The sequence below is a fragment of the Nicotiana attenuata genome, unplaced genomic scaffold (assembly GCF_001879085.1).
Source record: "Nicotiana attenuata strain UT unplaced genomic scaffold, NIATTr2, whole genome shotgun sequence".
NCBI classification, from domain to species: domain Eukaryota; kingdom Viridiplantae; phylum Streptophyta; class Magnoliopsida; order Solanales; family Solanaceae; genus Nicotiana; species Nicotiana attenuata.
In genome coordinates, this window is record NW_017672099.1 from 96,243 (window position 1) to 110,646 (window position 14,404).

At 35.0% G+C, this 14,404-nt stretch overlaps 1 protein-coding gene and 1 pseudogene across 1 annotated transcript; one reads left to right on the plus strand and one right to left on the minus strand.

Moving 5' to 3' along the window:
* Positions 1-2,195: 2,195 nt before the first annotated feature.
* Positions 2,196-12,978, minus strand: LOC109211814 (transducin beta-like protein 2). Its single transcript, XM_019375396.1, has 10 exons — positions 12,593-12,978; positions 11,303-11,408; positions 9,955-10,015; positions 9,541-9,830; positions 6,219-6,358; positions 5,111-5,185; positions 4,346-4,436; positions 4,042-4,245; positions 3,292-3,336; positions 2,196-2,724 (listed from the first exon to the last, which is right to left on the minus strand). Exons 1-10 carry the CDS (start codon positions 12,806-12,808, stop codon positions 2,639-2,641), a joined length of 1,314 nt encoding a protein of 437 aa, XP_019230941.1. The 5' UTR covers positions 12,809-12,978; the 3' UTR covers positions 2,196-2,638.
* Positions 7,297-8,147, plus strand: LOC109211815 (annotated as a pseudogene).
* Positions 12,979-14,404: the final 1,426 nt, after the last annotated feature.

Consider the following 14,404-nt stretch of genomic DNA (forward strand, 5'->3'; position numbering starts at 1 on the left):
TTATATCGAATTTATAAATTTATTTATACAACATTTTGATATAAAATATTTTATGGATGATAAATATTTGATATTATGTTAAATATTTCACAGTATATCGATTTGTAAAATTTTCTGTAATTATGTTTTGGTATGAAATATTTTATGAATTATATTAAGGAATTTTTTCATTCGTATACACTATTTGAAACCTTATTACTAAAAATGTCCATGTTTTGGTATTTACCCGACCTAAACGTATTTTAGTTACAAAACATATCCAATCCACCTTAAAAGGCTCCCAAATCCATTATTTGTGCCTTCAATCAAGGATTTAGTTATACACTTTCCCTTTTTTCTCCACCGCTGATTCGCTCGCCTTCACATCCTTAGAGGCCATAAAATAACGAGATCCGCCTAGTTTTTTTTAGCTTTCAACCTTAACCTGAATCAATGATATACTCAAACTTCAAAGTGATTGAAAACCACAAATTTAATGGTGACAGTGTATGAGTTGAGATTTTTTTTTGGAGGCGGCTACTACAATAAGCAGAGATGGATGGAAATGAGGCATGAAAAGTGAACATGCAAAATCTGACTTTTATTCGACCACTTTAATTAGTTAATTCGTTCATGTAAATAGCTGATTTCACCAAATTCAACACATTGACACAAAATATAAATATACATATTGTTTACATTATTATTTCTACTCAATTAAATACATCTACAATATCATACAACTTAAATATAATTTTTATACAAATTTTATACAATAGGTCTTTTGTATATTTTGTATCTGCTTTATACATAGTAAAAACAAATTTTATACAACTAATTATATAGTATACAACTTATCTACCACTTTCATACATTATTTCTGCCCAGTTAAATACAACTACAATATCACACCACTTAAATACAATTTTTATACAATATGTCTTTTGTATATTTTGTATCTGATTTTTACATAGTAAAAACAAATTTCATACAACTAATTATATATTTTACAACTTATCTACAACTTAGCTACAATTTTCATACATTATTTCTACCCAGTTATATATAGCTACAATATCATACAAGTTAAATACAATTTTTATACAATATTGTCCAACTTTCATATAATATTTAAATAAAATATATATATATACATATATATATATATATATATATATATATATGAACAACATAATACAATTTTTCTACAATTTGACTACAACTTTACTACAATTTCGTAAGTATAATGTATGTCATGTCTTCTTCGAGTTTTAATCTGAAATTCAGCCAAAATCAAGTCTAATCTTCACCAAAACACCCTCAAAATTGAGATATAAACTCCAAACAATATTCCCAATTATTGCAACAACACCCAATCCAAACAAATAATGGTTTTTGAAAACCCAAATTCGAATTCAAAGCTTCAAAGTTTTTTAACGGTTATCAATGGTGGAATTGCTGCTATCTTTTCCTTTGCTCTACATTACTAGAATTAGGGATTGAGTGATATAGAGAGGCGTACGAAGAGAGAGAGTGGAGGAGAGAGAGAGTGCACAAGGGAGAGGAATAAGGATGGGAAATAATTAATTCATAATATAAAGGGATACTCATTTTTTCTAAAGTGTATATAATTGGTAAATTTGTATATAGGATGTAATTAAATTGAAACTTGAGTAGGGAGAGTAATAAAGTTTCAAATAGTGTATAGGAATGTAAAAAAATATGGGCGGTTGATCAAATGCATAAACACAGTCCAGAAATACAGAAAAAAGACTCTTGAGACCTGATAGTATTTGCACCCCACATCCTAAATCAACTAAAGAAAAATTAAGCAAAGAGTTGCATGTACGACTGAGGTTCGGAGAAACAATTCTGTACCTCTGTGAGCTCTCCAAATCTTTACTTCTTGCGTATTACGTATCAGATAGTACCATAGATGTGTTTTTACCATAAATATATGGTGGATTGGTGAGTTTTCATCAAGTTGCACCAAAAAGTGCCCCATACTCTAGTACCTTTCGTAGAATTACAATCATACGGTCACTTATCTTCCCAACTATTAAATCGATCAGACAGTAACAAAGAAATTCAATGAACTCTTTTGTGCTTTCTACGGCAAAAAAACAAAATGGAACTTCCCATTTTTCCATTTTTCATTTTTTGCTTTGGAGTGAAAACGAAAAAGAATCTCCTTTTTTCAAATTCGATGACTAACATTAACAAGCAAATCACATTCTATTTTATACAGTAAGGAAAACAGAACTTCAGTTGATGACAAACCTGAAGAAACAAGTATACTTGCAAGAAAAATAGAACTTCAGAATATTTTTTGGTCTTCTGATTTAAAACAGAAAAAGTACCTTTTCCAATTCTAAGCTCTAAAATAGATCACCAATGCCTAGAGAAAAACTACTACTCATGTATATAACATCAAATTTTATCTCAAAATTTTCCTCTAGCTTAATACATGCTGGTTGTATCTCTCTTTGCATAACAAAACCTCTCAAAAGATGTAAGCACCCATCCTCTAACTCAGGCTGTATTCTGCTCTACTGACTTGTACTGTATATATTATCGTCAGTCCCTTATGATCTATTAGTTCAAAAACTGGGTGAGACATCAAAAGCTTGTCATTCACGGGGAAAAGGCTGTCGCTTGTTCACGATGCATTCAGGGATGGAGCTGCCCACAACTTTACTTTCTTATCGACACTGGCTGTGGCCAACACCAGAACTTGCTTGTCACCTGACACATAGTTACAACAACAAAAACAGAAACAAATTAATATTGTTTGACCATTTGTGGAAAGCAATTGCTGCCATCAGAGACCCTAGCTAAATGCACCCTATGAATTTGAAGCCCTGATGGTTATTAAGCTACAATTTTTTCAACATAAGTTTAATGGTAGCTTCCTCCTAAACCACTAGGAGTTGGGTCCTACTTTTCAATTTTTCATTTTCACTCCAGTTTTTCATACTTTTCTCCTCCATCATAACTATAAGACAGAAACTGAGTCTCATATCTGTACTTGCTAGAATATATAGGAAGAAAATGGAAGATTCAGAGAAGCCACTAAAACTAAGAGGACGACACATTGAAAGCAAGATTCTAGCCAAAAGAGACAAGCTATTGTTTTACTTAGTGACAAAAGACTAAGAAAGATAAAAGGAAAAAAAGGAAAAAAGCTGATCCACTTTATGACCTAATGTAGACAAGAAATGGAAAAGAGAGAATCACATAATATAAAACTTCTATTTGATAAGATAAGATCACATAATATAGAACTTCACTTGGGATTGGGGAGAGATTTACCCATTGGAATGGGAGAAGGCGACCATGCCATGTCAGTGATATCACCTGCACAATAAGTGGAAGAATATTCATATCAAGTTAACACAAGTTGATAGCATGGCCGGCTACTAGCCACCTTAAATCACCACGATAGTTCAACTTTCCCCTCATCACCTATTAACCTAAGACATCCCCTCTCATCTCCTATTGACCTAAGACATCATATTGCTTCATATAGAAATCCTACAACAAGAAACTACGTAAATGAAGCAGATGTTCTAAGACAAAACTCATGAAATAATCAAGAATAGTAAAACCAATGGTTCCAACGGAGTGCCTCACAGCACCCTAGGAAAAATGATATCTAACTTAAAGTATTCATGACTCCTGCAAATGCGCAAACCGAAAAAAGAAACACTCATGAGGAAAAGACGAGCTATCATAACAATATAGAGCTCAACAGAATGAAAGCTAAGAACTCGCATTATGTGTCACTTAGATTCGCTAACACCAAATAAAACTTCGTTCTTCTTTTGATGAGGCGGGCCTGAGAGGATCGAACTTGGAAAATGTTTTTGAAGGATGTATTCCATTCAGGTTCTTGTTGTCTATTAGGGAAAAATCAAGATATTGAACTTTTGCCAAGAAGCACACAGTCATAGCTACATCAGAACACAGAAAAAAAAAGTTCTAGACAGGTTCAACACATACATAGGGATGACTATGGTGGACAGCTTTTGATAAAGGGGCTAAGTAATTTGGAAAGCATACCATCATGTGCCTTTTCAGCTGTGTCCAAAACCTTCCCAGTCTCCGGACATAGCCATTGCATCACTGAACCATGAGTGGTGGCCAATATCTTTCCATCAGGTGATAGACATAAACGATCGTAGTGTAAAGTTGTGCCATTTGCATCCTTAAGGGGAATAGGGAGCACCCTTAATGTCTTGGGGTCCTCGGAAAGATGATAGCGCACTGCAAAACAAGAATGTTGCACGCAAGTGCCAAAGGAAAATAATTGGACGAGGTAACAATGGTATAGTAACTAATAAGGGCTAGGGAGGGAAAGACATACCATTAATATTCCACACTCTGATGCTACCATCCTTCGATGCAGTAATTATTTGTTCAGAATTCGGGGTAAAGCATAGGCACGTCACTGCACTCTGCACAGAACCCATTAAAATTTTAGACATCAAGCAACAAATAAGCAGCAAATCAAAAAAGAAAGAGATCAACAGCAAAAGTTCATTTAACTAAATGACAGAGTCAGTCGAGAGAACACTGTACACCTTCTATAATAAGAGCAAGATTTCATCCATTAGCTGAATCATGAACACAATGAAAAAGAGATAATCAACAACAAAGTATTTGAAGCTTCGGAAGTCTTTGCTGAACCAGCATATTTCAAATTGTGACTCCCTTAAGGAAAAGAAAAGGGCAGCCTGGTGCACTATGCTCCCGCTGTGCGCGGGGTCCGGGGAAGGGCCGGACCACAAGGGTCTACCGTATGCAGCCTTACCCTGCATTTCTGCGAGAGGCTGTTTCCACGGCTCGAACCCGTGACCTCCTGGTCACATGGCAACAACTTTACCAGTTACGCCAAATCTCAAGAGGCTGTTACTCCCTTAAGATTTTTCTAAAATTTCTCCTTTCCCTAAATTATTACTCCAATAATATTTTTCCCCCAAGTACAAATTAGGATAATAATAAGCCTGTTCACACTAGAACCATCATCAGATACAACTGAATGCAGATCACATTGATCTAACCCTAGAGAAAGATAGAAAAGAGAAGATGTAAATAGACTTTCATGGCGCAAGAACTTGATATCATGTACCTTATGCCCCTTGAGCTCCATTACCCTTGAAACCTCCTTTACAGCACCATCTTTTGAATACACAATTTCCCAAACCTGTCAACATGATACATAATTCAATCAGGAACTCTTCTTTGATGACATCCAAAAAGAGAGAGAGAAAATTATGAAAAAATCATTGCCAAGTTGACAAAGGAGCATGACATAAATTGCATAAACCTTAAAAGGTCTCAAAACCACACCACATGATACGCGAGCTTTATCAGAATATTTAATCCCCACCCTAAATTTATACAACCTACTTTTCCTTCATAGCTTATTCCAATTTACTTGACTCCCTTGGAAAATGACAAATATCTACAGCCTCCCAGAGTGAAAAATAATACGTAAACAATCTCAATCTCCAACGTTTTCCGGAAGGACTGGAAAGCGTTCAGCTATTCACACAGATTACGTAGGAAAATATATTATTTGGATTCCCCCCTCTGTCTGCTTGTCTGTCTGTCTCTCTCTCTTCAATTTACATAGGCAAACCATACTATTTGGATCCTCCTCCGTGGATCGATGGTGGGTCTACATGGTTCTGAAAGGTGTTCTTAACACCATTTAATCATCTTTATCCAAGCTTTGGCTCAGCTGCATTTGAGATGACTAGAACCAACTGATGAGCAGTGTCCTAATTTCTTGGATAGCTCCACATAAGTCCTTTGTTATAACTGGCCTTCCAACAACCACATTGACAAAATCATACATAACATCCCGACTCACATGTCACACTGCCCGAAGCTTGATACAAAACACAAGAGGGCAACTGAAAAGAGTGTATCTGTGGAAGTCAACCTTTGTATGTCTCAGGAAACCGCTAGGGGGAAAATTTAACACAGGTTATTAGCTTCCACTCTTTGTTTCTCCTATCTACCTCCCACCCCCTAAACCACTCAAATATTTTGAACAGAAAAAAGACACTTGCGTTTCTCATCTTCCAATATCTCTTACAACTAACTAGTTTCATAACATTATTTTCCTACTACTTAAACAACATTGAAATTTGACAATAAATGTAAACTCTTGACAAAAGCTTGAAGCAGTTCAGCCTCACAAATGATAAGATTGCAACATCTAACTTCACCTTGACATCAGCAGTAAAAGCTGCAGCAGCTATAAAACGCCCATTGGGAGATATAGCAGCCATGTTATTTTTGAGTTGATTAGTGTCAACATTCCCAACAATCTTGCCACTTTTTCCGTGAAAAAGCACAATATCAGTACCTAAAACGCCAACAAATACAAAAGCATATTATTTCAATCATCATTTTGCTCTATGAAAGAAATAAGTTCTTCCAAACAAATGAAAAAACAGGAAAGGAAAAATCTGATTGTTAGGATGTTCGTGGATATGAGGATCACAGAAACAAAATTAACAACCAGAAAAGAAGAACTACGACACAAAGAGTTATGGAATTCAAGCATTATGAATGAGCTGGTCACACGTCTATGGTCATATCACTAATATCTATCAGAACTCAAACTTAGTACACATAGTCTAAAGGATTCTTGGAACATCAAAACCACATAAAGATTTAGGGTACACCTTTATGTCATTCCAAATCTATCCACTTTCTTCCAAAAGAATTATAATGTGAGTGTGGGATCAGATTGGAATTTTTTTCCAACAACACCAATTAAAAGCATTGCTTGAAGCAAGATCATTTTTTTAAAACCAAAATCCACAAATGAAATCTTAATTAAAGCAATAGCATTTTAAAAGATTTTGCACCATACTATCTTTATCTTAGATTTTGGCAGTTGAATATAAAACAGAAATTTCTCCAAACAAGTCTCTAAGTTACTATGATGATTCGTCCAACAAATACAGCAACAAGCAACAGAAGTTTTTATTTCCAGAGCCCAGAGAGAACCAGAAGGGGGGAAACATGACAAACATCCAAGCCTAAGGTAGTGTCATCAAACTTTATAACTTGGACTAGGTGAAGCAACTTTAACCCAGTTCTATGATCCTCATTTGATCCTACGATCCAGTCAAAACTTAGGATGGTAGGCTGAAACTTGATTTTATGTTTTCTTTTCCAGATTCATTTTATCCTTGTCTAATAATTTCACATGTAATATATCAACTCATTTATAAAGTAAGTGGTACTATTATATAGTTTGAAGTTGAGGAAACTTTAGCACTTGCAACGAACTATGTGCGCACATTGGCAAGACCGCAAGAAAAATAAATTGTATTGACTTTTCATTGTTATCTAAATTTTGCTTCTGAGACTTTGTAACAAGGGAACAAAGTGATCTAAGGGTATTTATTATCAGCACAATGGTTGAGTCTGATTTTCTTCTCTTCACAGAAACGCACTCAGAGCACACCACAGAGGAAAATATGTCCGGACATGGATTAAGGTCTCGGACGAGGGATTCATTCTCTCGCGCCTTCAGAAAAAAGGGAGTAATCCCTGTCTCCACCTACCTCAGGATCTTCAAAGTCGGTGACTATGTTGATGTCAAAGCGAACGGTGCCGTTCACAAGGGCATGATGTCACCAAGCGTGATGTTGGTGTCGAAATCAACAAACAGGTTCATAATAAAATCCTCCGAAAGAGGATCCATGTGAGGATTGAGCATGTTCAAATTTCCCGGTGCACCGAAGAAGTCAAGGAAAGAATCAAGAAGAACGATCGGCTAAAGGCCAAGGCTAAGGCTAGGGGTGAGGTCATTAGCACAAAAAGGCAACCTCAAGGACCCAAACCAGGGTTCATGGTTGAAAGTGCTACTTTGGAAACTGTTACTCTCCCATACCATATGATGTGGTCGACGATTTGAAGGGAGGCTATTGATTTTACTTTGTTTCTGAGCTTGTTTATTTTCTTCATGTGCTGCTATGCAGTTGAAACTACTAGTTCTTGCCGGCGTCAGTCGCAAAACTTGCATTTTTAGTTCCAAATTTTGTTTGCAATGTTAGTAGTTATGGTGGTGAAGATACATATTTACTACCTAATATTTTAAGTTGAGTTTGCCAATATTTTTGTTGTTTCAGCATTAGTTTTCTTCCACACGAGCACTTCATCTGCTAAGTTAATTAACATTTTGTTTACACTGACATCATAAGAAGAAATTTATACTGTCAGGTGAAAAAAAAAGAAAAAAAAATAACCACCGAGTTCTGGCATGAAAAGACTTTTGGTGCAGGACTGCAAGTGCTCTTTGGCATTGTAACATTTTCGATCATGATACTGTAGTTAAGGACAATATGTTAGAGAAGTGGATAATTAACACTTCCAGTAATTAATGATTTCGTGTCTATACCAATACACCCAATTACGAGATAGTTGAGGCTTTAATGCACACAAAATGTTGGCATATCAGATATAATGTTCCATGACTTTTTACCTGATTCTCAGGCCAAATGATCTCCTACAATGCCAAGAGGCAGTAAGAATTAAGCATGGCTATCAGAAGAAAATGAATGGAATGTGGGGATTAGAAGGAATTGCTTCAACTGGGAACTTACGAACTTCTTTTGAAGTTGGGACAGTCAAACAACTTAACGGGACTCCTGTCAAGACTCATATGGACTGCAACTAGCAATGAAAAATTCACTATGAATTCATGCTATAAGTTACTCAATAAGGATGACTCTTTTTCTGCTCGATGCCAAGAACCTTGATCCAAAAGTCCATGGCCCAAGCAGAGTAGCTTGCTTCAGCTGGGTTGTGTTGCATGATGTCTGTTTAACACAGAGAAATCTTCAGAGAAAGGGCTTTCATTTGAGTAATAGGTGATATTTGTGTGGGTTTAATAATGAAGAACTGACTGTTTAATTTTGCATTGCATAGTGCTAGGCAGACATGTTTTTTAAGATATTTGTTTTGATGTGGGTCGTGCAAAAAACCCTAAAAGTATTGTATTGCTTCTGCGATGAAAGGAAAACTATAAAGCAGCTAACTAAATCTGGATGACAGTTCCAGCATGCATAGTTTGGGTAGTTTGAACTGAAAGAAATCAAAGATGATTCGAAGAAAAGACTACGGCAATTCAGTATTTAAACTTCACATGCCTTAGTTTATTAGGACAATCGTGTAAATCTATTGTTGTAAATTGTGAGGACAGTATGTTAGAATTAACAGAAATGTTCGAAAACAGGCCACTGTAAAGGAGGGAAAATCTTTGTTAATCCAGCACAAACTTAGTGTTGGTCTTTTGCTGCCTCAATAATACTTTACGTACTGATAAAAATTAAGCATGATATTCAGGCCAATCACCACTAGCTACAGTATGAAATTGAATAAACCTATAACTCTGTAATAGAATTCAAAAATCAATATGATACATGAAAGCATTCTCATAATCGTGCATTCTTCAGCAACAAATATGAAACCATAAAGCTTTTACTATACTTAAGAATCGGGATATCCATTGAGTTTTAACTCGAGTTTTACCTTCAGAACATGAAACAATGATTGTGCTCCCATCAGCACTACCATAAGTTGCTTTGGTACCAACTAGAGTTAGGATCGCTCTCTTGTCGTGAACTTTATGCTGTTCCCATTTGATTTCTGGAAGAGGAAGCTTGGCCTGTTTGGAATCAGTGGCTGCTGTTTTCTCTTCACCATACATGTACAGGGAAGAACCAGAAAAAGCATCGCATGCCACTACAACTGAGGAAGCTTCATCAGCAAATGCAACTGCAGTTGGATGACCTCCAGCAGGCAAATTAATTCTCAGAAACCTTAATAAGATACACCACAGATTAGAGATAGAAATTTGCACTTAGATTAACAATACTAAAGCTTTTACTCGAAGCTTATAATAACCAGATTACTGTCATAATAATAAGACTGTAAAAGTCATACTTAAAGCTTTTGCTCGAAGCATCATCCAACTTGAAGACCCTAACAACCCCGTCACCGCAAGCTGCAAAGAGGAAACCATTAGTATGGAAGATTGACCTCCAATTCCCCCATCCTCCTTCCAAAATATATAAATGGAATGTGAACAACAAGTGATGGAAGATATGTAGAATGTGATTATGTCCTACAATTTAAAGCATGTTTTCTTTCATTAAAGAAATTTGTGGATGAAAAATATATTTTGTTAAGGGAAACGGTCTAGACTTGCCCTTGTACTTCGTGAAAAGGTCTAATTTTTCCCTCCGTTAGTTCCGCTCATCCATGTCCTCACCATTACAACTTTTTATTTACAGCAGGTAAAGCTCTTTGGAGCGGTACAATGCTTACAACTAAATGCTACATCTAGCTTTGACCCAACGTCCATTTATATCATACAATTTTCAGTCATTGTATCAATTGCTTAAAGTTCTCTGGTCATACTTTAATACCTTAACTCTTTTGGAACTTGAATTCTTTCTGCACTGTGTTGTAATACAGTCTTCTTGTGACAAATTGTTTTCCTTATAAAAGAAACTCAATTCATAGCTTCAAGAGGGGGATGGGACACAAAGGAAGAGAATAAAGCAAGACCCCCTCGTGCTAATTTTTACCTACAATTTTCGGCAAATGGCACCAAGTGTAGAAACAGTAGCGCAACCAAAGTGATTTTGACATGAATTATATCTTTCTCACTTTCAAGCACAACTCATTTCCAAGCAACAGAGGTGTCGTATAAGGTTTTTCCAACAATCATCCTAGTAAAATAGCTTTCTTTAGATAACTTTAAATAGAAATGAATGTTTTTATAATCTCACAATTTTTTTAATCATGCACAACATGCTCACGAGACACATATCAGTTCTTCTAGTCTCATCCACATCCCTGATGAGGTCTGATCGGTGCAAGCATAATTCTACCATGTGGGTTAGACCAAATTCAACAACGAAATAAAAACTCAACATGATAAGTAGGTTGCTCTAAGTAATCTTTAGGGCTCGATTCTCAAAAATTGCAAGGAAAAAAAAAAGATTGAGCACTATTTGATTAGCATATCAATGATTGGGAAGTGTGTCCTACAAGGCCTGTCCTTTTGAAAAGGGTTATATCAAGACATTTAATCCTGTAAAAAAGAGAATTTCTCGAAAGAAAATGGAAAGAAAAAAGCTGGTTCCAACATGCATATCTCGACAGATTGACTGTGGCCACAACCAGGCAAATGGAGAGTTGTGCATCTTAGTAGAAGTACAGCGATCATACAACTTGCTTTGTGAGGCTTAGAGCTCAAACAACCAAATACGTAAACCAAAATTACCAGTTGCCAAAGACTGTGCATTGGGTGAGAAGCAAACTCCAGTGACAATATCCCCATGACCTTTTAGAGTATTCAAGTCCAGAGGGTGATGCCTTTTGTTTGCATCCTGCAGAACACAACCAGTACCAAAAATTACTTTCAGTTGACTGGTCATTGAATACACAGCTCAAGGTCATATCTGTAATGAAATCTAGAAACGCGTAACTTGGCTAGTTTGTTGAAATATATTTGGATGAGAAATGAAAGTTGAGTTATTTATTCAACTTGGCTGGTCTGTTGAAATATATTTGGATGAGTAATGAAAGTGAGTTATTTATTCAAAGTGTTGAAAAGAAGTGACCTATCACAGCAAAGTGAAGCTGTAGAAGGCAAAAACAGAATGTAGCAAAGTGAAGCTATGAAAGGAAGCTAACTCAAATTTACCATACAACGATTGGGGTCTCCAACTCTAATGATTCTAACCTATATAAGGTGCAATGGTTCCTTTGCAGGGAGATGAAACAATATCCAAGAGAACGCTATGACAGCTTTGACTTTTTGGTTAACACATCACAGTAAGCTTCCTATTGCAGTATTCACAAAATTAAGAGCTCGCCACGGACTGTAGGTTTGGCTTTTAGTTATTCATTGGACGGACAGCATATTCCTAAACCTGTTATTAGGAATTTGCCAATCTCTAACAGGGGCTGAGCTAGAGAGTCAGCTACGGGTTCGGCCAAACTCAATAGCTTTGGTCCAAACCTTGTTATCTTAAAAACCCATTGAATATGTACAAATTCTTAATTTAGTACCTATTAACTTAAAAGAACTATAATCTCGAACCCATAAGCTTCAAATCCAGGTTCCGTATCTGATCTCTAACTAGGTTTTGATAAGCTAAGTTTTTTATGCTTTTTCCCCAGCGAAATGCCCCTAATTGATCTTTGCGGATATTCAGCAATAAAACCTTCAACTACTCGTAAGAAGTTAAGACTTTATCAAATCCATACGAGATACAACATCTTTGTACTTCTTGGCTGCTACTAGTCCAGCGCTGTTTTAGTGCTAGGGAAGTTACTTGAATATAAGTTTGTTACTTATCCAGAAAAAAAAAACTACTCAGAAAAGGTCTGGTAAGTTTCACATTAATCATAAGGTTACATTTCATGGCTTGTATCATTTGTATCATCTCACAACAGTAAATATTTTAAATAATTTAGTAATAAAGAACATCAACGAACCCTAGAGCCAGGAAGAAAAGAAAGAACTTTTGTGTGTATATATATAGTAAATGTAAGGGATCACTTATACCTTATGATCGGCGGTGTGAGAATGAGATTTGCCTTGCGATTTCTTCAAAGTGTTCTTCTGAGATTGCTGAGGCTTCGAAGCCTTCTGAATTGTCTCCGGCTGGGTGATAGATTCAACCTCCGATTTCCTCTTCTGGAAATAGTTTCCGAACACTAGAAAAGCAATCACGGTTCCGATAATCACCGATACAATCGCAATCGGAAGCATTGAATCCATTGTTGAATGCTGTGAATCTCGAAAATGGAGTTCTTAAACCGAAATTTTCAAGCCAAGTATTATCAATTCAGTACGAAGCTGCCGCTTGATGCACGTTGAGTTGTCTGTACATTCCCATTATATATTTCTCTCAGCGTATTTTATAAGAAATTAAATTATATATCGATTGGTTTTCTTTTGCTTTTTCTTTTTGAGGAAAAATGATCTCGGATGAGGTAAAAATAGCAAACGACAATGAGCTTTGCTGTTTATGAATTGAAAGTATATAGTGAGAACTCTCTATAATAACATTTTAGCTACAACAGCAACGATCAGAACGTTCTTAGTAAAATTACTCTCTATAACAACCATATAGAATCATTAAGATTACTGATAATAGCTTTAAAAATATGCACACAATCTTTTTTATTAAACAAAGTTCCTATCTTAGCTTGTATAAGATATACAATTTGAAGATTTGCATATGATATCTTTTCCATTGGACTAATTCCAAAAAATACTTAGATAGAAAATTTAACAGTTAAGCTCTTAGATTGTCTTCAAGGAAAAACTTTTGGATACCTATTTGCTGAAAATTTGGACACAGATCTTCGCCAATTCAAGCGTTATATCGCCTGTAAGAGAATTAATATACAAAACAAGCTACATTTACAAAGTTCTTCCATCAATCTTGAAAGAATTTATTTTTCTAGGTAGCTTTAAAATGCCTATCTTAGAGTTTAAATCTTTATAAATTTAGTTATGAATTTATTAATAATGTATTAACTTTGTTCAATATTTAACTAGTGAAATATGTGTATTTTTTGAGATTTTAAATTTGAATAATTTTCTTATCTTTTATATGCAACATTAAAAAGGAAAAATAATTGATTTTTGGATAATTTTTATCTATAACGGCCAAAAAATATTTAAACGTCAAATGTTGTTATAGGTGTATAACAATCATTCACTATAAAAGCCAAAATATTGGAACAAATAATGTTGTTATAAAGAGGGTTGACTGTACTTTTATTAGCATTTTAGTCTGGGTTTTCAAATTTTTATTAGTGATTGAATGTAAAAGTATTAGATTATTAAATAAAATAAGCTTTTGTTCGTAGTTGATTTACTAAAGAAAACGTTTAGAACTTATCCAAATATATATTCCAAAAATTTGGAATTAATTTAACTAGTACATTGACGAACTCGTAGGGGAATAGCGATTAAATGAGCTCAAAAACATCTCTAATAGTTTTAGTTAAGGTATTATTATGGTCTTTTTAGGTTTCCAACTATATAAACGGTTGTTCTGAGCATTTTAACAAACAATGTGTTTCTAATTAGGGTTAGAATGTTCTAATTATTTGTGATATCATATGGAGGGATAACTTATTCAACTACTACGAATCAATAAATAGTTTACATAAATATATTAAACCAGGAATAGATAAGTTTAACATAAAAATCTTTATCTATATAGCATGTAATTGGTATTAGGTGTAATGTTAGGATTGTGTAACTAAAAAAATTTGAGGCAAGCAAATTGAATTTAAGTTCCATCACCTGAGAAGGTACCAGTTGAACCAATTAATTGGACCAAAGGCATTAAAGATAATC